At 32.5% G+C, this 21,280-nt stretch overlaps 2 protein-coding genes across 4 annotated transcripts; one reads left to right on the top strand and one right to left on the bottom strand.

Moving 5' to 3' along the window:
* Positions 1–451: 451 nt before the first annotated feature.
* Positions 452–3,526, bottom strand: LOC106301932 (probable N-acetyltransferase HLS1). Of its 3 annotated transcripts, XM_013738420.1 has the most exons (4): positions 3,093–3,526; positions 2,605–2,780; positions 1,508–2,395; positions 452–643 (listed from the first exon to the last, which is right to left on the bottom strand). In XM_013738420.1, the coding sequence occupies exons 1-3, from the start codon at positions 3,252–3,254 to the stop codon at positions 1,522–1,524; spliced, it is 1,212 nt and encodes a 403-aa protein (XP_013593874.1). In that variant the 5' UTR covers positions 3,255–3,526; the 3' UTR covers positions 452–643; positions 1,508–1,521. The 3 variants fall into 3 exon arrangements, with proteins under 3 accessions (XP_013593874.1, XP_013593875.1, XP_013593873.1); XM_013738421.1 differs by lacking the exon at positions 452–643 and having other exon boundaries at positions 1,241–2,392; XM_013738419.1 differs by lacking the exon at positions 452–643 and having other exon boundaries at positions 1,243–2,395.
* Positions 3,527–16,708: 13,182 nt separating this feature from the next.
* On the top strand, positions 16,709–17,866 carry LOC106303795 (LOB domain-containing protein 39-like). Its single transcript, XM_013740120.1, has 2 exons — positions 16,709–17,033; positions 17,207–17,866. Exons 1-2 carry the CDS (start codon positions 16,850–16,852, stop codon positions 17,719–17,721), a joined length of 699 nt encoding a protein of 232 aa, XP_013595574.1. The 5' UTR covers positions 16,709–16,849; the 3' UTR covers positions 17,722–17,866.
* Positions 17,867–21,280: the final 3,414 nt, after the last annotated feature.

The raw sequence follows: 21,280 nt of genomic DNA, 5'->3' as shown, positions 1-21,280 counted from the left end.
CATGAAATCCAAACCGAATAATATTATACAAATTTTATTATGATTTTTTTTGTTCAAAATAGATTTTATTATGATAAGGATTAGCATTTAGATATATATCATAAGATTTAGATAAGTTATATTCCTAGTTGAAATAGGTTTAAGTCTTGTGTATATAACATAGCACTTCTATAGATGATCAAACTTGTAATTTATTTGTTGTGTTTATATTTGTCGGTCAACAAAATATTGATTGGCAAAACTATGATCATCGAGACTGTACTTAATTACTAATTAGGAAAAAGAACATATATAGCTAGTCTGCATGCATGGCTACATGTCCTACTAAAACCAGGTCAAATAGGAACCGTTTAACCATCAAAACACCCTTACATATACTGCCAAGAAATGCAAAATGTAGTAAGCTCACAACAGCTAAAAACCAAACCTCCAGTCAACATACGCATGTAAGTGACAATCTTTTATAACTGAAATATACTCCACAAACACAAAGTAGTAAGTTACCTCCACATGTCTTATAATGCGATGAACAAGACCTTATAATGTAAACTTTCACTGACTCGATCGGTGCTCAAAACTCGACAATATCTCTTTTGGACAATGACACGTTCACAAACCCGATTCAAAGGTTTCAATCATGCTACTGCAAACCAACAAAAGAAACATATAAATCTATCAGTTTAACATCTTTTTGGGACCATTAAATGGAGAAAAAGCGTGGTCCATGACATTGATATTCATGTCATTTACACGTAAGACTGGCGACATCAAAAGATGGTTTTATTCTTCAGTATCCATCAATGATCAATATCGAATTAGCAAAGTACTAAGAACCAAAATCCCACCTAAAAAGAACAACTAAACTAATATACACCATCGTATTAGATTAAATGGGATTTCGCTAGTGGGTATTCTCCTACAACTGTTACTTTGTCTGCAAGATTATAATCATCTTACTTGGACATGATTACTTCACTCTACATATCAATGTTGAATTGTTATTAATAAATGACGTGTATTTGTGTATATACATTAGAGTAAACTATCTCAGCTAAAAAAGTAATCGAGACCTATTAATCATTACCAGAATAGAATAGGAGTTACATAATATTTTTATTTAAGTTTCAAATATTTCATGGTTTTGGCTTCATAAACTTTAATGGTATTATAATAGCTAGTCGGTATGATACACATATTGCTATTTAAATTATTTTAATATTAGTTTTATCAATATAACTAAAAGGAAAAACAACAGGTCGACATTTTAGTTTGGCCACAGATAAAGTATATTAAGAAAAGCTAGATCCATTTACAAGACAAGAAGACACAAACCCAAAAGCATGAGAGATTGCCTCTAACCACTAATCTAAACCCCACAAACAAACAAAAGATGATTACCTAGGAAATAAAGAAGACTAATTCTAAAACCCAAAAGACCCTTAAAAGGTATTCTAAGAGTTTACAATGACACCCCGTAATATGAAATGTTTAGTGTTATGACTTATACCATCAAAGAGAGAATTAAAATTCTCTGGGGTCCACAAAAATGGAGGAACCAGGTGGTGATGTAGTCCAGTCACCAACTGCACCATCACTATAGTCTTCCCCAAGCCGTTTTATACACCACAGATCCTCATCGCACGACAACACTTTCCAGTGCGGTATCCCTTGTCGCAACGGCTCTTCTCCGGCCACTTCCGTAGCCAAAACGCCGCAACCACCATCCTTAGCCAGGTTATGCGCGTGACCACATAATGACTTCACCATCTTCGCCGCTTGTGGGCCTTCTCCACCAATCCCATACATAAAGTGAAGCCCAAACGGTTTAAAAACCGACGGTATCGAAGGGAGTTTCAAAAACGGCAGCGTTTTATCAACCACACGCGTCGTCTTAGCCACTACGCGTTTCAGTCGCGACGCGCCACGAACCTCCAGCCGAAACGAGTCTTTGCAGTTCCAAACGCTCAACACGGCCCATGACTCGGGCGGGTACTCCAGGAACTTAGACGAACCGGGCCATGATCCTGAACCCGACCCGTAACAGCTGCTACGTGGCACCGCCACGAAAGTCCCGAGAGAGAGTTCGTTATTTAGTACCGAATCGATATCCCCCGGGAAAAACTCTGTTGTGCTGAACCGGAGTCGGTACAGCGACTCTGCATCAACCGGGTCCAATTTAATGACGGTTACACGACGCGAGACGTTGACTCTGTGGGCGTAAACCGGGTTGACCAAGATAGACGGTTTACGAAACTCGGAGTAACCGCATTTACCGGTGAATAGATTAACGGAAGCTTCATTGTCGTTTTCAGTTGCTATATACGAATATTCGGCGCCGTTTTGCCTAAACCATTCTTCCATCATCTTCACGAGCTTAAGCCCTATCCCTTGCCTCCTGCGAAACAAAATCAAGGAGTACGTGACTAAATTTTCAGTTATATAAAAATTACAACGTAAAAAATCATCCAAAAAAAAAAACACATCATTACACAAGCACCAGCTAGTCGGTAGTCAGAACAAAATAGTAAACGATTAGTTTTTAATTACCTTCTTTAATCAAAATCTTTTATGGTTACGCGATTAGTGGGAGTAACGGAACGTTACCTGTGAGAAGGAGAGACACGGAGGCCCAAAACGTAGGCGAGTTTAGTGTAAAGAGGTTTAACGGTGTCGTTTTGGGATTTATGATTTAAATCGAGTTTTATGCCACATGTAACGGTTTTAATGCAACCTCTAATCATGCCCACTATCTCCTTCTTCTCCGTACCCATCTCAGCCACCTGTTACAACCATATTAAACTTAACCTATATTAATAAATTGAAAAGATACAAACGTTTTGGTTAGCAACTTGATATACTTGGTTCAGAAAATATAAATGATTCGAGTCTTTTGATCTTATCAAGAGTCAGAAAAAAAAAATATAGTATAAACTGTATTTACGGAAATGGGTTTTTAGATCAACCAAAGGTTGTGAAGTTGGATGTCCTTATCAAAAACATCTTATACTTTTTTTTTTTTTTTCTGAGAAAGGGCTTTAAAACATCTTATACTTGAGTTGGAGAAAACATAGTTGTTTGATTAGTAATATTACCAACATAAGGAAAGAAGGTGAATGTCGGATCCTACAAAGCGGGTCACCCAAAAGGTCGGTGAAGAGAGAAAGCTTGCCGCTTGGTCCGACCTCGCAACGTCGCTCCACAGCCTCCACATCGGCTAAGTCTCTGCTCGAGTCGTATTCTCTAACCACTATCATATTTCTTTTATATAGAGAGCGGAAAGAAGAGGCAAAGAGAAGATGAGAGAGTTAAGAGGAAGAGTGAAGTAGACAAGGGTCTTATATAAAAGTAGTGAGGGAAGATTATTCGAGAGGAAAGAGAAGCATTTATAGGAGCTATATGTATAACGTGAGATATAAGTAATGAACAGAGAAGCTATGAAAGTTTATAGGATTTGGGTTTAAAAGGAAAGAGAAATAGACTTTATTATTTATGATGAGTTTTAAAAGTTTGAGAAGGCGAGTAGTTCATGATTGAAAGTGGTTTAAAGTTCTTCTCGATCCTATTTATAGTCTCTACATTATCTATTTTGGTTTACTCTTTTTTTTTTTTTGCTTTAATAGAAATACTAGTTAGTTCGAAATGGTAGTAAGTAGACCTTAACTGATATTTGAAGGGATTTTTGTTTATTTATTGGATTAGGGAATTACAAAAACTTTAACCACCCGATTTTTTTATAAATCAATTCATAGAATAAAGAAAGTATGACAAGATTTTAACTGTTGATGATGCAGCAGATATTTTGATTTATTTTCAACATAACACATCGTATAAAAATTAATCAAAATACGATATGTAATATGTTGAAAATAAATCAAAATAGCAGTATTTTTTTAAAAATAGAATATAAGTATGAAATTAAATCTCTCTTAATGTCCTTGCTCCTCTCTCTCCATGAAGGTTAAAATAGCAGTATTTTGAAAAATAGTGGGATTTTAATGTATTAATGATGAGTAGAGAGAGTAATGGTGATTAAGACGAGCATTGATGTAGAAAACTTGCCCAAAAGGAGTTGTAAGTGGGAGTGAGAAGTGGAAATGGCGGCTATGTCTGCGTTACCTCATTATGGTTTCTCTTTCTTTGCCCATAAACTCACATATTAACTTCCACATCATCAGCCTGATGCATTGCACCATCCGCCCAAGTAATCATTTGCTCTCAACCCCATCTATACAAATTATCTCATTATCTTTTTTCCTCATTCTCTGTTTCATCCCCTTGCAATTATCTACTTTTGTAAATAGTCCATCTTCTGCTAACTAATTGTAATACTTCCTTAGAGCACCTCTAATGGAAATATCTATACCACTGAGATTCTAAAAATATATATGTGTATATGTATATATTAATATTAATATTAATATTTAAATGTAGTATTATTAATTTTATGAGAAATCCAACCCAAATTTTTTAAAAACTAATGTTTAAAAAAAATTTGGATTGAATTTTTTACAAAATTAATAACCCACACTAGTATTAATGTATACATACATACATATATATATTTTTAGAATCTCAATGACAAGATTTTCTATTAAAGATGTTCTTAGAATTCAAATATCGTTAATCAATGAATATAAAAGAAAATAAAAGTATTTATTCATGATTAGTTATATGATGATTTAAAATAAAAATGTATTGAACTAAAAGCCGGAATGATTTTACTTTTAGTTAGTTTTAAAATACTTTAAAATAATTCTGAAAACATCTTACTATGTAAAGACACACAATGTTCATAAGAAAATTATAAAATTTTTTAAAATTATTTCCAATGGTTTATTCTAATTTTTTTTAAAACATAGTAATTCTATAATGGAGTTTGATTCTACTGCAATAATATTCTATTTTACAGTAAAAATAAAGTGATAAATAAAAAATAAATAAATTATTTTATTTATAGAATAAACTTTATTTTTTTTAGTTTGTTATAGAATGAACATAGAATATCACTTGAATTTTTTTTATTTCAAATTTTATTTTAAAACGAAAAATAGAATGAAACTAGAGATGCTCTAAAATACAAACAAAATATTACATACTAAAAAGAAGCGAAGGAATCCATTTAGAGGAAAATAACAAAATCCCAAAAGTCATATCTATTGTATTTCTTAAGATTAATATATATGTTTAAATATAAGGGGCCACTGAATACTGATGTGAAGGATCATTACTATAATCACAAATTAAGGTGAGACCTTTCGATTTAAGTAACTCACAAACCCGAAATATTAACCGTTAGCCACATTTGTAATTTCTTTATGTTGCGAACTACATATGTAGTTGATAACACTAGATCTCTCATTATAAACTTTTATGATAAACCATTCTAATACGACAAATCATCTATGCACAGCTGCCTACACACGTAACACACCACCTAATTAAGTTGTTTATGTGCAGTCTAAACCGCATGATTTTCTGTTTTTGTCTAGTGGTCACAGTAATAATTTACCTAATGCCCGTCGCTTAATCCACTTTCTTGGATATTGAACAGTGAATTCAATAGACATCATGATTATTAACAAAAAGATGAAGAAAATAATGTTACTGGTGTCATTTGGAAGTAGTAAGACTCAGATTACCGCTACTCTTCTCGAATAATATTTTTCAAAAATAGTTCCAGTTGATAATTGTGTATAAGTGGAAACTAGACAAGAAACACCACACGCACAAAAATATGTAACCAGACAAACAAACGGCACACTTGACGTGGCCCCTCAAAATATATACAAATATAGTTCAGGTTGGTAGGTGATTAATATTGTACTGATTACGACATTGTCGAGCACTATATATATTTTACAAGAACTAATCAATATTAAAACGAAAATTTCATCATGGCCTTTAATTATATCATATAGCATTGTTGAGCCGTATACATCACAATGGATCAGTACGTATTTTAATTATCAATTACGAACATATAGTGTGATTTAATCAGATCGATTATAATGTAAAACCCCACATTTCCTATGGGTTTTAATTGCGGTCGGTTAACTCCCTAAGTGGAGAATTGTGGACAAAAATACTGAATTTAAAGGTTGATGATGGCAAAGCATATCGAGTATAATAATAATAATAACAATTAAGTATTTTGATGTTACAAAAAAAAATTAAGTATTTTGTTCGACTTTTTTAATCTTTAAGTAGACAAAAAAACACTTAAGTAGACATAAATAGTGTGGTGATGGTTTAGCTGCCTTTATAAGTGTTCTCGACAAATATATATATTCAAAAAGAGTCTGGCCAAACAAGCAAACAAGTTTAAAGCATTTCTAATTTATACTTATTTTTTCTCTATAATTTCCATAATAATAGAGTTACTCTATTTTTGTAGGAATTATAGAGGAAAAAATAAGTTTGGGTTAGAGATGATTTTACTAAAGCTAAAATAAACAAGCAATTGAAAAAAAGTTATATGAGCTTAATGAAGATCCGAAAATAAAATAATGTATAGTGAAGAGCATGTTTTTATTTTAATGAGCCATTCTTGTTCGTTCTGCCTATCATTACATAATAAATCAGTATTCAATAATTTTGTTTGCTACTGTTGTTTTTTTGGCTTTTGTTAAATACACAGGTTGTTACCAGTATTTCTCTGTTTCAAAATACATAAAATTTTTAAAAATGAACAATTATTAAAAAAATTATTTTTATCTTAAAAATATCATTAAATATAAGTTAAAAGTTATTCGATCAATCACAAAACAGAATACAAAATATAATTGATTACACAGTTTTTGATAAAGTTAAAAATTAAATTGATATATAAAAACATTATTTCTTTTAAAACATCAAAAACTCATTAAAACATTGTCTATTTAGAAACGGAGGGAATATCATTTTGCAACTAGCATCGTTCGTGGATAGAATTTATAGACTTGGGAATCAGCATCAAACAATTATTTGATACTAATATTTTCTGCAGATCATGATTATCCTCGAAATAGTGCTAGTTCCGATAACACTCAAATAACCTTCTTTGGCTGTATAAACTAACTACGCTTTGCACACAAGAAAAACTTACTATACTCTAGACGACAACCTTTAAAAAAAAAGCCCTTTTTCAAGAAAAAAACTATTTTGTTTTTTTTTCACTCGTAAGAAATTTCAAAATATAAAATATAGGTTATGCACTCATTGTTAACGTTTTGTTGTTATATAGCTAAAATGAGATAATTATTCTTGTGTTGGGTTCCATTCCGGACAATTTTATTATATTAGAGCATTTCAAAAAGTATTCAATTTTTTACTATAAAATAAAATTTAAAGTAAATATATTTTAAATATATTGTATTGTTCATTCTATAATTGAGTGAAAATAAATTTATTCTATAAATAGAATAACTTTTTTATTTTTTGTTCAATATTCTATTTTTTAAAAATATAATACTGTTAGAGTGATTCAATCTTATTATAGAATTATTTTATTTCAAAAGAAAAATAAAATAAATCATTGGAAATGGTTTTATATCATTTTTTGTGGTAACTTGATTTTATATATATATATATATATATATATATTTTTTTTTTTCGTTTTCGATTTTGACAAAAGTTCGTACGTTGTCATAAATATTGACACTTATCATAAAAGAATAATCGCAATTTCATTTTTCGATTTTGACAAAAGTTCATACATCGTCATAAATATTGACACTTATCATAAAAGCATAATCGCAATTAGAAAGACGTAACGGTGCGTTATTTCAGGCAATTGTTTCCATCTCACCAAACTTTACAATTTATGATAATAATATCATTATACGTATAACGTATTTCATGCATTTTATGTCTTGTTACAAAGTCCAGATATGATTTATTGTGTTAAGATGAAAGACTTTTCTTAATTAATTGTGCGATGGTTAAACGAACGACGTGGGTCGTTCAAGACAATGGACCACATCGTATATAGTATGACTCAAGTGTCGAGCAATTAGCAGACAAATTATTTTTTGGTTTGTGAAAATTAACTTGTCTACAATTCAACACGTATAGTTATATAACTGTGCAAATGAGAATAACCCTAACAAGTAGACAAATAATAAGAAAACATACTTATAAATTATAAGACAAATTTCTCGAAAACATCAAGTGAGACGATGTTGTTACATCATATCCCTGTCCATCTCTAGGTATAATAATAAATATAAGTTCGATGTCCATACGGTTTTATTAAAATTTAACCCTAGTTTAATTACATAACATAATTTTGCATTTGACAGAGGACAGCTATTATTGTAGGACCGGTGCGATACAATTCGCATTCAAATATATTTTCATGTCTTTTTGGACATTCCGAGATAATATCTTTAGATTTGTTTGACAGTATTTAGAACAGGTCCATCGCGCATGTCTTTATGAGTGAGCATTTTATGCATTTGTAGGTTCTCTTTATGCGTCGCGAACTTACCATTATATTATAGCTCAGCAAACTCATGGATCGATTGAAACGATAATAAGTATTTGAAGCGGTGCCGCTATTATATTCATTGTAGTTGCTAAAATACAAACATCAGTACGAGACAAAATAGGTGAAATGTTGAATGATATACTAATATGGCTTCACGAAGAAACTTCGAGTCTTTGTTTTAAAGTTCGAGTAAGAAAGATATGTAGTTTACTTTCATGAATATATAGCATCAAAAAAGATTTAATCGGGTTGTTCGGTTTTGGCTTGGAATGGCAATAGTTTTATAAATAGAGTTTGTTTTTCTTTGGTTTTACTATTCGATTTTGAGCTCTTTTTTTTATTATTATGGTCAATTTCAATTTTTTTAACTTAAACATTCATCTGTTTACTACATTTTCGAAATGACATGATAATTTTCTTATTGTTCTGGTTTTAGTCGTTGTTTAAAATGTTAACAAACACTGAATTGGTACATAAGTTTTACAATTTTAGAAAAATAAAAGATATTAGAGCATGATTAATCCGGATTTTTAATTTGAGGTTTTTAACTCATGATTTGACATTTTTCTTAAAACATTTTTTGGTTAAGAGCCAACTCTTTTATTTAAGAGACGGTTCTTAGCTTTTCTTAATTAAAAATTAAAAAAAAGTTAAGAACCGCACCCTAAAAATCCGGATTAATCATAGTCTTAGCAAGCAGGAAGTAAGGTAGCTGAGTTATTGTCATTTGTCTTGTTGGGGTAACAAAATTGTTGAGGCTACTTGATTAGGGATAAAAAAAATATTAAATAAACTCATATTCAAATATACTGGAGCTATTTCTCATGCAAGTTGACCCACAATCCAAAATATAACTAAAATCTCACTAATTGATAAGATTAGATTTAACTAGTGGATGGAGACTCGGAGTGGCTCGAGGGAGTGACGTGGGGTTGTTAAACGACATTTAGAATTATGCATTTTTTGTCGAATCCGAAATTGTTAATACGTGCCATTGCTGAACTGTTACGTGATTAGCTACACGAGGAAATAATACATCAACTTAATCTAAATAAGTTAGAGAAAATGGTCATTTAAACCACCGATTTTCAAATTTGGTTGAAAAAATGCATGAATTTTTTTTGGACTATTTAAAACACCAGCTTAACTTGAATGGTCACTTTAAACCTCAATTTAATTAATTTGACTAAACCAAATTAAAGATGGTGTTAATTCGGATAACAAATTGATTAGACAGGGTTAATCGCCGTCTCTAATCTTTGTTAATTAAGTCTAAACAATGTCGTTTTGATTTTTTTTTAAAAAAATTGTATCTGAAAGGAATCGAATCCGTGACCAAAGCTACACTCATTGTAAACTCAAACCATTAAACCATTTACAATTTTGTTAACTTGAATAAATACTAATAGATAATATCATTAAACTTCCAAATCATCTTCTCTCAATCTAAATCCCTAAATCGATCATTGTTGATCTTGCTGGTTCTCCATCATTTTTGCTTTTATTGCTGGAGCAGTACTGTTATTAATATTATACATCTTCTTTGTATTTCATTAATTTATTGATAACTAGGTTCGAACAAGAACCTAGCTAACATGTCTTCACATTCACATCTTCTTCATCTTCATCCTTGTTCATCAGTAGTTCTTCCCAAAATCCGTCGTCTAGTTCCCTCTCCACCTCCTCAGTCCGCTGCCATCCATATCTTTGCATCTCCAGTCGCAGGTGTTTAGGGATTTAGGTTGGAGGAAAATGATTTAGATGTTTAATAATAATATCTATTAATATTTATTCAAATTAACAAAATTGTAATTGGTCTAGTGGTTTGGGTTTACAACGATCGTAGATTTGGTCACGGATTTGATTCTTTTCAGATATAATTTTTTAAAAAGATTTAAAACAACATTGTTTGGAAGATTAGAGACAACGATTAATTTCATCTAATCAATTCGTTATCCGAGTTAACGTCGTCTTTAATTTACTTTAGTCAAATTATGTTGAAGTTTAAAGTAGTTATTCAAGATAAGTAGGTGTTTTAAATGGTTTAAGAGAAAATTTATGTTTTTTTCCAACCAAATTTGAAAATCGGTGATTTAATCGACTATTTTTCTAAATAAGTTTATAAAACGATATACTTGAGACTTGAGAGTTAAGACCAGCCAAAGCCTGTAGAAGTCAGACCAAAGTTTTTGTTTTACCGACTTATGTCGGACAGAATAAAATGACAATAGCATCCTTTGTATATATATCTCTTGAGAAAACGTGTTGAAAAAAATGTAAATCCATCTGTGAACGTTGAGGGCACAAAGCGGCCGGGCAGAGACACTAGGAAGTGTCAATTCAAACATTTAATTCACACTAGCGTATATTCCCAACTTATAACAATGTTTTTTTTTTTTTTGGTCAAATAACAATGTTTTTCTTTTGTGGTTTTTATGGTTATGAAATAAATTTACATTTTTGTCAGGTATGGGTCTTATGCTTGTGGAGATCACCAAGATTATCTACATGTTGCCTATCTATATCCTGAAACAAACTTGTTTCTATGCGTTTAAGTTCATGTATTTATACCAAAATATGTCAATATGCATAGATATACACATACGAAGATAATATATTTTAAATCTTTTTGTTGGGCGCAATATATATTTTAAATCTAGGAATTTGATTTCTATTTGATGTAGCGGATACATATACATACTGATTGTGTTTATATCAATATTACGAACGCAACTTTGCATAAAATTTAGGGGAAAAAAAAGATGTCAAGTTTATAAACACTTTTTAATGCAAAAGATTGATATTAAGTTTCCAAAAAAAAAGATTGATAGGTGATTTTTTTTTTTTGGCAACGTTCGTACAGGTGATAACAATTCGAATTAACTATAAGAGCATGTTGGTCACTTTTATATATAGATAGATATATCTGATAAAGACAGGATGTTCCAAGAATTACCACGAGTTTTCGTCTAAGACTTTTTAGGCATTAAGTTTTTTTTTTTTTTTTGTGAAGCAGGCATTTAGTTTTATATTGCGATTATATGTATTAAAAGTGTAAATATAGGAGTATGTGTAAGAGTGCATTATGATAGGGAGAATGGTGGATGATAATTAAAAGTGCTTGAAATGACATTTCATACAGAATCACGATGTTTGTGGCAGGAACAATCAGAGATCTGCTATATAAGAAAATCAGAGATTTGTATAACTTTTTTTCTCCAATATACACAAAAATATCTACCGGTGATTATCTATTCAATTTATATATGGAGAAACAAAGTCTGTCTATCAAATTTGGCTGTGAATCTATCTTAAAAAGAAGAAAATCTTAATTTGCCTTTGGAATATTTTATGCTCCGAGGTGAATTGTAATCAAATAGGAAATTATAAAACAAATCTGGTTTAATTCTGACCTCTCTATAAGATCTTGGCCAAATAAACGGTATACTTTATCATGAAACTATCGAATTATTAATACGGTGGTGTATTTACTTTCTCTTGGTTTTGCATCATAGAGTTATATATATTCTTTTTTGAACAAAAAAGGAGAGTTATATATACTTTATTTTTGTGTGCTTGTGTGTGTTATTTTGGTTTCCCAATAATATTTCATTTGTTATGTTTTTAACCACTAAACCTGAAAATAACTTATAGTAAATTCTGTATTATATCCTTTCCAAATGAATGTTCATATATAACAATTAAACAAGTAGAACAATGACATTGTTTTCCTCAAAGCTAAAAATAAAAAGGAATTCATAAGTTTAAATAAACAAACATTCTTGGGAAAAAAATCTAAATTTCAGATAAATAATTTTTTTTTGAATTTGAAAAATAAAAATAACGTTGTACCTGAAATTATGCACAATATAACGTATGAAAAATTGGACTTTGTTTAGTTTAAAAAAAAAATCTTATTCGAGTGAAGAAGCAAATAGTCAAAGGAACAAGACGGGACTTCTGCTTGCAGATGCAGGTTTCTTGTTTCGGTGCCTCTTGGCTGTAACTCTGAGCTCCCCTCGTTTTCTTCTTATTCCAGAATCGTATTATTGTACGTCAAACATAACTTGTCTAAATACTTATAGTCTTGGCACCATTGTACACTCTTAAAAAGAGTTTTAAAAATAAACAACAGCCATCAAAATTAAACAAAAATAGTTTCAATGCTAAAAACTCTGAGACCGGTTAGAGAATCAAAGAATATCAAAGAACGTGAATCCGGGAGAGAGTCTATCCGTGGACTGCATCTCTCATCTGAGATTATGTCTGTGTCTTTAATAGATCTGGGTTTAACCTTTTGAATTAAAAGAAAAAAAAACTTGAACCCTGACAACATTTTAAAATATGAATCCTAATCCCCCAATATTATTTTGAGCAGAAATCAACTCTCAGCACGAAGTTATATTGCAACGGAAATCAATACTGCGTAGTTTTCAAAAAACAAATAAATCAATACTGCATAGATAAACAAAAACTGCTTAAGCCGTTCTAGTTATAATTGCTAGTGATATTGAATATGAAACAGTAAATATGTACAATATATATCACTATATAGAATATTCTTTCAGAATAGTGCTTGTACTGGCAGTCGTACAAATGCCAAGACATGAATATAATATTTCTTCGACTTGTCTTTCGATACGGATGATAAAAGAGAAAGACATGGAGAGTTGTCTACTGAGCACTGACGATAAGAATTGAAGTAATATATCAATCTAATCGCTGGCTTGGTGACTCTCGTCTTGTCAAATCAAAACCCATTCCATCATCATATCATTATCGTAATCATCATCCACACACATTTACGCATGCATGTGAGAAATGAGCAGACGACACAAGTAACCTTGATGCCTATTCTCCCGTGAAAATGTTTGGTCTCTTTCTATTACATGTCGCAACCCTGTTTTTGGTGGAGAGATATACATGAAATCTTGATTAACATTAATTACTGTTAAACAATCTTGATGTAGGGTAAGATTTTAGCACAAACCTTCCTTTCTTAAATTGAAAAACTTAAACAGAGTTTGAGAGGCTCTGCAGTGCAGTCTTAGCTAAAGCATCTGCGTAAATCTCGAGAAATAAAGTCAAACGAAACAGAAGTGAAACAGGTACATAGTTGAGTAATATCAAATAGAACTCTTTGGGCTTCCACGATCTTCTCTTTGGTATTGATGGCCATAATAAGGGACTTGGAATCTGACTGACTATTGCGCAAACCCAATAACCTTGCTGCCTTCAGGCCAGCTTTAACCGCTAGTGCTTCTGCAACCAAAACAGAGCTGACATTGCTGCGGTTTGATGAACATTGTTGGACCGTCAATAATTTATTTATGATAAATTAGCAAGGCCTTTGAACGACAATCTTCTTGAGAAATTCAAATATTAATCTTAATCACATTAGTCTTGTGACAAAAAAAAAAGAAGAAATCTTAATCACATTAATCAAATGCAAAGTTTTAGTCTGATACGATTTAGATACTATCACGCAACGCATTGCAACTGAATCCTCATACATGGTAAAAATGAAAGCATCAACAGACGTTATAATCAAATGCATAAAATATAGTTGGGTTAAATAATATTCTTATTTTATTATTGCGTAGCACAATGGATTTTATAATGGGCCTTACAGTGGGCTTTTACGGGCTTGAATGATTCAAATGAAACCTAATCTGTTCGAGCTTTGTTCTTCACATTCATTTAACGTTGCTTTATTGTTGGAACATAACTCTGTATTAGCTTTTAGATCTAACTTTTGTTATAGAAACCAAGACGAAGAACCTCGATTAAAAAAAAGAACTTGGATTCTTTGTAATTGGAAGATCATGTAACAATTTCCCAGAGACCAGAGGTATGAGTTAAGTACAACACTATACCACTGCAAATACAAGGCTAACTATCACTTACATTACCTTAGAGGCATCACTTAATTAGTTGTTGGTAGGTTTGCAAGTGTTCGTTGATGGCTTGATGCACAGCTTCACATAATATTAGAGACTTACCATCACGTTCTTCTAATTGTTTTTTTCTTTTCATTCCATATTCTCGTGAGTTCTTTTGATGGTGCAGTGCCAATGGGTGTGTCAAACCCGGAAACCGTACTCTAAAACATGATGATATTGATATTAGTAGTGTGAGCTTCATAAAGAAAACAAAGGCATGTGTTCAGTTCCCATCAGCAAAGACGAGGTCTTTATTATTCTCACCAGGAATGTGAGGAGAGTAGGTCCACTCTCGTCGAGGGATTAGGTCTAGCCGCCAGAGAGATAATTGTACGGACGACAGAACTAAAAAAGCTGTAGTAGTATTTTGGATAAGTATGCCACATCAGAAGCGACAGAAACAGCCTTAAAGAATATCATATCTAATTAATCGTAAAGCAGAAAGATACCTGGCAGATTTTCTTCATGACCATTAGAAGAAAAAAAGAAACTAAAAAATAAAGTAATAATTTTCTTCAAAAATTGGAGTGGTGCAATGGCTACTTTATATGAAATCACGATTATTCTTCCAAAATTGTATTTGTATTTGGACTAGCTAGTTTCTTTAAATTATGATTCGTTTGCATGTTGTATTTCTAAACGAATAAACCTAAGTATACCTTTACGTAGTAGTTTGAGACTAATTCCTACAAAGAGTGGAACATGATGTGAGCTAAAATTTCTCTAATTAGGTCAAAATTCTTGGAAAATTCGCCACTGAGCCATTTGCATAACGCACTTTTTTTGTCCCAAATTTTTTTTTTCCTAACTTGAAAATACTCCAAAGAGAATAACCTTTGAACATGGCGAAGGGTCAATAACGGCTTTTGTAAACTTGTAGTTCCAACTCCAAGAGATTGGAGAAACTTATGTTGTCGTAAGTACGTAAAGTCAACTAACTACCAATCAATTTACAATAAACTAAACGGCCCTTTTATAGTTCTTGTACTTGTAAATTCTGTTTTCATGCATATGGACACACATGAGTTTGTGGAAGACGACGAGGTCATGACTCATGGACACCGCGCTCCTCTCTAGTTATCAATTATTTTTTTATATATCTCCAAAGTGATTGGAGGAACATGAAAGTAACTAGCTAGATCGATGCAAGTCAAAAGTGTTGAGCAATATTGTGGATATGTATGTAGACTTTCTTTGAACCTCGTAAACATTTTGTTTATAATCGTCATGTGATTTTATTCTAATTATGTATATGCCATAATTAACGTCCCACTAAGTATAATATAAACATAACCCTTTCTCAATTAAAAAGCATCATAATGAACAAAATATCGAATTCTTGTAATTTATTTTCGTATATTCTTTTGATACTTTTCTGTATTCTTATGAAAGTAATTTTCTGTAGCAAATATATATAACCACACCACTTAAGCTGTCCTCTCTTCGGTTCTTTCTTTCTTTTGTCCTCTTGTGATTTACTTATAGTTTCATTTTTTTTTCTTTTGTATCAATAATGCTCTCCGAATAATTAAACCCTAAAATATGTACTTACGACATAAACACAATCGAATCATCATATCAATTAACACACGATAACTTATAGTGAACAAATTCATTTTCTGAACTAACATCTAGTGAAAATACACACCATAATTTCCCAAATCCAGGTGCACCCCATCGTCTCCTGACGAAGAAATTTGCCTATTTCTTCAGTCAAGGTTTATGTCTATTTCTTCTATTTCTTCAGTCAAGGAAAAAAGGTGTCTATTTCTTCTTTCTCTTAATCAAGTACAGGTTTGGCTCTTTTCTTTATAGTACTAAATGAATTAAAAAACAAGAGAAGCACATCTTGAAGTGAGTATTTGATGAAATATTTTAAGAAAAGCAGAGAAAGTAACACGAGTCTGAGTCAGCGACAGGTGTTCGCGGAGAAACGGAAACGCTCTCTCTTCCCCAAAATCCTGACCCTCTCAAATGCTGTCCTTTCTTCTTATTTCGTCCCCACCTACTTTTTTAAAGTTATCTGTAAGAAAAATATTTAGATTATGTCATAACTGAGTTCTAAGTTATACAATTCTATTGGTTATTTTGATCATATCACCTGTTCTTGATCCACGTAAATACTTGAGTTTTCAAATTTTTTATTAAGAATACCCTAACTTTTTTTAGTGTCTTCTGTCTTTGCCATATACACAAAGGTTTACATTAAAATAGTGGGAAAGAAAGGACAAAGGAACAAAAAAGAAAGCAAGTTGACACACTGTCTTTTAATTATTCACTCGCCTCTATAAATCCAGCCTAGCCTCTCTCCCCACTTCATAAAACTCGTTTCTTCTTCTTCTATCAAATCAGATCATACCCTATTTTCTTGCTCCCAAAATTTTGGATATATCTTCTCGTAAGTTCTGAAATTGTCTTTTTTTTTTCTTTGGCCGAAAAAATGAGTTGCAATGGATGTAGAGTTCTTCGAAAAGGTTGCAGCGAAACATGCATCCTTCGTCCTTGTCTCCAATGGATCGAATCCGCCGAGTCACAAGGCCACGCCACCTTGTTCGTCGCTAAATTCTTTGGGCGTGCCGGTCTCATGTCTTTCATCTCCGCCGTACCTGAACTAAACCGCCCTGGTACTATATATCTATATGTATTTTTTTCCCACTCACACTAACAAATTTAAATTTAGAATACAAACGTTCAACATCATTATTACAAACTGATTAGGGTACAAGATCTTGTATCATGCTTCAAGGTTCGGTTCTTTAAACTTGAGATATTGAGTTTGGTTTGTTTGTTTGTTCAGCTTTGTTTCAGTCCTTGTTGTTTGAAGCGTGTGGGAGGACGGTTAATCCGGCTAACGGAGCGGTTGGTATATTAGGTGCTGGAAACTGGCACGTGTGCCAAGCGGCGGTTGAAACTGTTCTTCGTGGTGGTACTTTACGTCCGATCTCAGATCTCCTTGAATCGCCGTCGTTGATCTCATCCAATTACTCTTCCGAGATCTGTAACGATATTGGCCGTTTCTCGACCTCAAGAACCAAGCTATCTACGTCGGATATGAAAAAACCTCCGGTTAACCGGAAACGGTCGAAGGCCGAACGGTCTGAATCGGTTATGGATGTCCAGTTGAACCACGGGTTAGATCTAACCATTCCGGTTGTACCGGTTCCTTTACTTCCTCCAACGCCGTTTCGTAAGGTGGTCAACGGTGAACGTCCGGGAAGTCCATCGGAGGAGTCTGTTACGACGTCGTGTTGTGAAAATGGAATCATCGGCTATAACAAAAGAGAGAGAAAGTTATTAAACCTTTTTGTTTAAAACTGACGGCGAAAACTCTTCGCACTTAGTTTTTGGGGGTTCCTTTTTAGGGTTTTATTGGCTGATTAATGATTTTCTATACCTAGAGAAATATGATAACTTTTTGGTGATACAGATGAGATGATAAATAATCTGCGGTTTGCTACTTTGTTTACACATAAATAGGGTGAACCAACCTCCTAAAAGCATCTCCAATCCAACCTCAAATTTTGAAGTTTTTGTCACTCCAGTCCAACCTCAAATTTTGAGGTTTTAAATAGTAAAATGTATCACTATTTAAAACCTCAAAACTACTATTTATTTTCTTTTTATTCCTTACAATTATTTTCTTTAACAAATATATCTAGTAAATTTATTTGGAATAACTTAATTACACCAAAACAAAATAAAATAAAATAATATTATATAACATGAAAATCAAGTTTACGCAATAGAAAAATACATTAAATAAATCTCACACAAAATAAAAATACATTAAACAAATTTAACACAAATTAAAGAAAATCATATAAACACTTAAATATTACATATATTAAGAAAATAATATTTGAATAACTGGCATGTTATATGTAACTTTTTAAAATTTATGTGTATGTGTGTTGTTTTACTATATATGTAATTTATAATGTTTTATTATATAACATTGTGTGTTGTATAATAAATTAAAAGTATTTTTATATGTATTTGTGAAGTTTTATCATCGTTAGTAATTTTTTGTTATTATCAATGACTATAATGTAAATAAATAAATTTTAATTTTTTTTTTGAGGATCCATGATTAGAGTAATCAATCCCCAAATCTTCATTTTGAGGTTTCACTCATCTTAAAATAAGTATGTTTTAGTCTCTTAGGTTTTTAATTTTTTTTTTTTTTTGAGAAAAATGGCTTAGGTTTTTAATTTTTACCAACTAATTTGACAACATTTTGATATGACTGGGTATATTTTTGATGTTTTCTCCTTTTTTTATTTTAAAGTATTAGAACAACATTATATGAGAGAAAAATAAGGAAACACGTTTTAAGAAGACACAATAACGAATTTTCTACTATAGATTATAAATAGTGTATTAATTAATAATCTCAACTAATACATCATAACATGAGGAGATGCTATTTCAAACCAGATAACCAATAAAATACTTCAAACAAAATACTGTTATTTGTATACATATATCTCCTGTTCGGGAACGCGATAGGCGCTAATCGGGCGGTCGGGTTGGGCCTAGCGCCTAAAGAGAAAATCGGAAATTAATCGGAAATTATGCGGGGCAGAAGTTTTAGACTGTTTACTATGTTATAAAACATGTTAATCTTTAATTGTGTATAACATTAATACATTTTCATGCTTAAAATTGTATAAAACACACAAATAGAATATATAAACTTAATATAGTATAATTTTCATCAAAATTATGAATATAAATGATATTTATAAAATTTTAGATCAAATAAATAAAAAAAAATATTATTAAAAAAGAAAAAAAAATAAAAAAATAGATTAGGCGGCCGCCTAAACGGCTAGGCGGTTTAGGCGGAGAAAATCGGATATCCGATTTTTTTAACCGATTTAGTATATATCCCTCCAACTTGGTAGTTTTTTAACAAAAAAACTTGGAAGCTTTTTACTTCAAATTTTCACTATATGAGCCAGCTCATATGAAATAAAGATTCTATACGAATAAAATCCTATAAAGAAGGGACACTTGATTTGTAGAAGAAGCAAATCGGTATATGTGGTCTACAGGGAATTCAAATTTCCAGGTGATATTAGTACAAATGTACAATGCCTAGTTGCGAATAGTAAAATATTAAATAGACATTTAATAGATAGTTATTAAGTAAATGGTACAACGAAAATTAGTTATTAAGACGACTTTTGGATATCACCATTTAAGGCAGAGAAAGTAAGAGAGAGAAAGAGAGAAGGCGTTCAAGACAGCCACGGCGTCCGGTGGCGCGTACCGGCGCCGTTGGCTCTCTTCCTTGTTATTCCGCTCAAGTCTTCGTGAGTTTATTCCGATCTGTCGACTCTCTCCGACATGCGCGCGGCTCTGGGTTAGGGTTTTGTTCCGGGAAGACCGGTTCTCTGCAAATCTTCTTCCTCTGGATTCGCGGCGAGGAGAGAGGAGATAGGATAGTCAGATCTCCATTTCTGCGGCGTTTTGATCCGGGTTGTAGAGGCTTACACAGCTCTTGCATCGCCGATAAAGCTCCCGGGTTGCGGAGGCTTCTTTAGCTCTGTGGCGCCGGTTAAGTTACCGGAGCGTGGAGGCTCTTACAGATCCATGGCTGCCGGCTTCTGCACCCTTAGTTCCCTTCTAGGGTTTACTTTCTGTAGTTTTTTTTGTGTTGTTCTCTGGTTAAGTCAAGATGGTTCGAGTTTGTTGGATGAGTTTCTCGTCGGAGGACGATGGAAGATATCCGGAGTAAAGGTTGTTGCTTGAGCGAAACCTCCTTCTTGGTCCTTGTATTGAACTATGGCGGATGAGATCTCGATCACGATTGATCCTCTCCGAGATTAGGCGGTCCTGGGAGGTTTGGCGGTCGTGGTGATGAAGGTGAGGAGTCTATGGGCTCCGGTGTAGCGCGGTGAATCGATGGGTGATTCTCCGGTGGTAGTGGAGATGGTGATGATGGTGCGGTTCGCGTGAAGGCGGCCGACATCAGTCTTTCTCTCTTGGGGTTTCGGGTTGCGGTGTTTGGTTTTTGGGCCTTCGGGCCCGTTTAATGTATTTGGGCTTCGGCCTTTTCGTTTGGAGCCCAATGTTTGTTTTGTGGCTGTCGGTTGTTGGGTTCTTGGGCTTGGCCCTAATCTTAATCTTAATATAATAAAATTTGGGGAAAAAAAAAAGACGACTTTTGGATATGCAAAGAGTCACTTCTCAGAAATACACTCAAAAAGCTATCTCTTTTTTCTTTGTTCTGATAAAAAGATTAGGCTATTTATTTATTTATTGAAAATGATATACATAATACTTTGTTATATCCAGATAAATACATTGATTGTATTGTAAAAAAGCATATATATATATATATATTCGAAAGTAATTTGGTTTTAATTAACATAACAATTTCTAGTATAGTACACCTGTAACACCTGTATTTTCCGAAATAACTTAAATAAATAATAAGTCTGAAATCTCCTTTTATTACTTCTCAAAAGTCAACTCCAAAGTCGTAAATCCAATAAATAACCATAAATCCAAATAATATAATAAATCCCAAAAATATCGATAAAATCATAAAAACCGCAAGTCTGAAAATGAAAGAAATAAAACTCCCAAAGCACCATTCCGATAGCAATCACTCCTGCTCGTCAATCTCACCTGAAAGGGGGAAAGAAGGGTGAGTAACATGGGAGTTACTCTGTGAGGTATGAAATGCTAAACCACAAACCACTAACTCAGTACATAGCACTACGGCTATATAGGCCTAGCTCTAGCATGAAACAAACACAGTGTCTAATACACCACATAAAACATCAAATGAGCTGATAGTGCATAACTAGATCACACACCCCGCATTCTCCTTATACGGATATAAATATATAACTCTATG

This window comes from Brassica oleracea, chromosome C7 (genome assembly GCF_000695525.1).
Source record: "Brassica oleracea var. oleracea cultivar TO1000 chromosome C7, BOL, whole genome shotgun sequence".
Lineage (NCBI taxonomy): Eukaryota > Viridiplantae > Streptophyta > Magnoliopsida > Brassicales > Brassicaceae > Brassica > Brassica oleracea.
The sequence above is the reverse complement of the archived record's forward strand: the minus strand, read 5'-3'. Positions and strand labels throughout refer to the sequence as shown.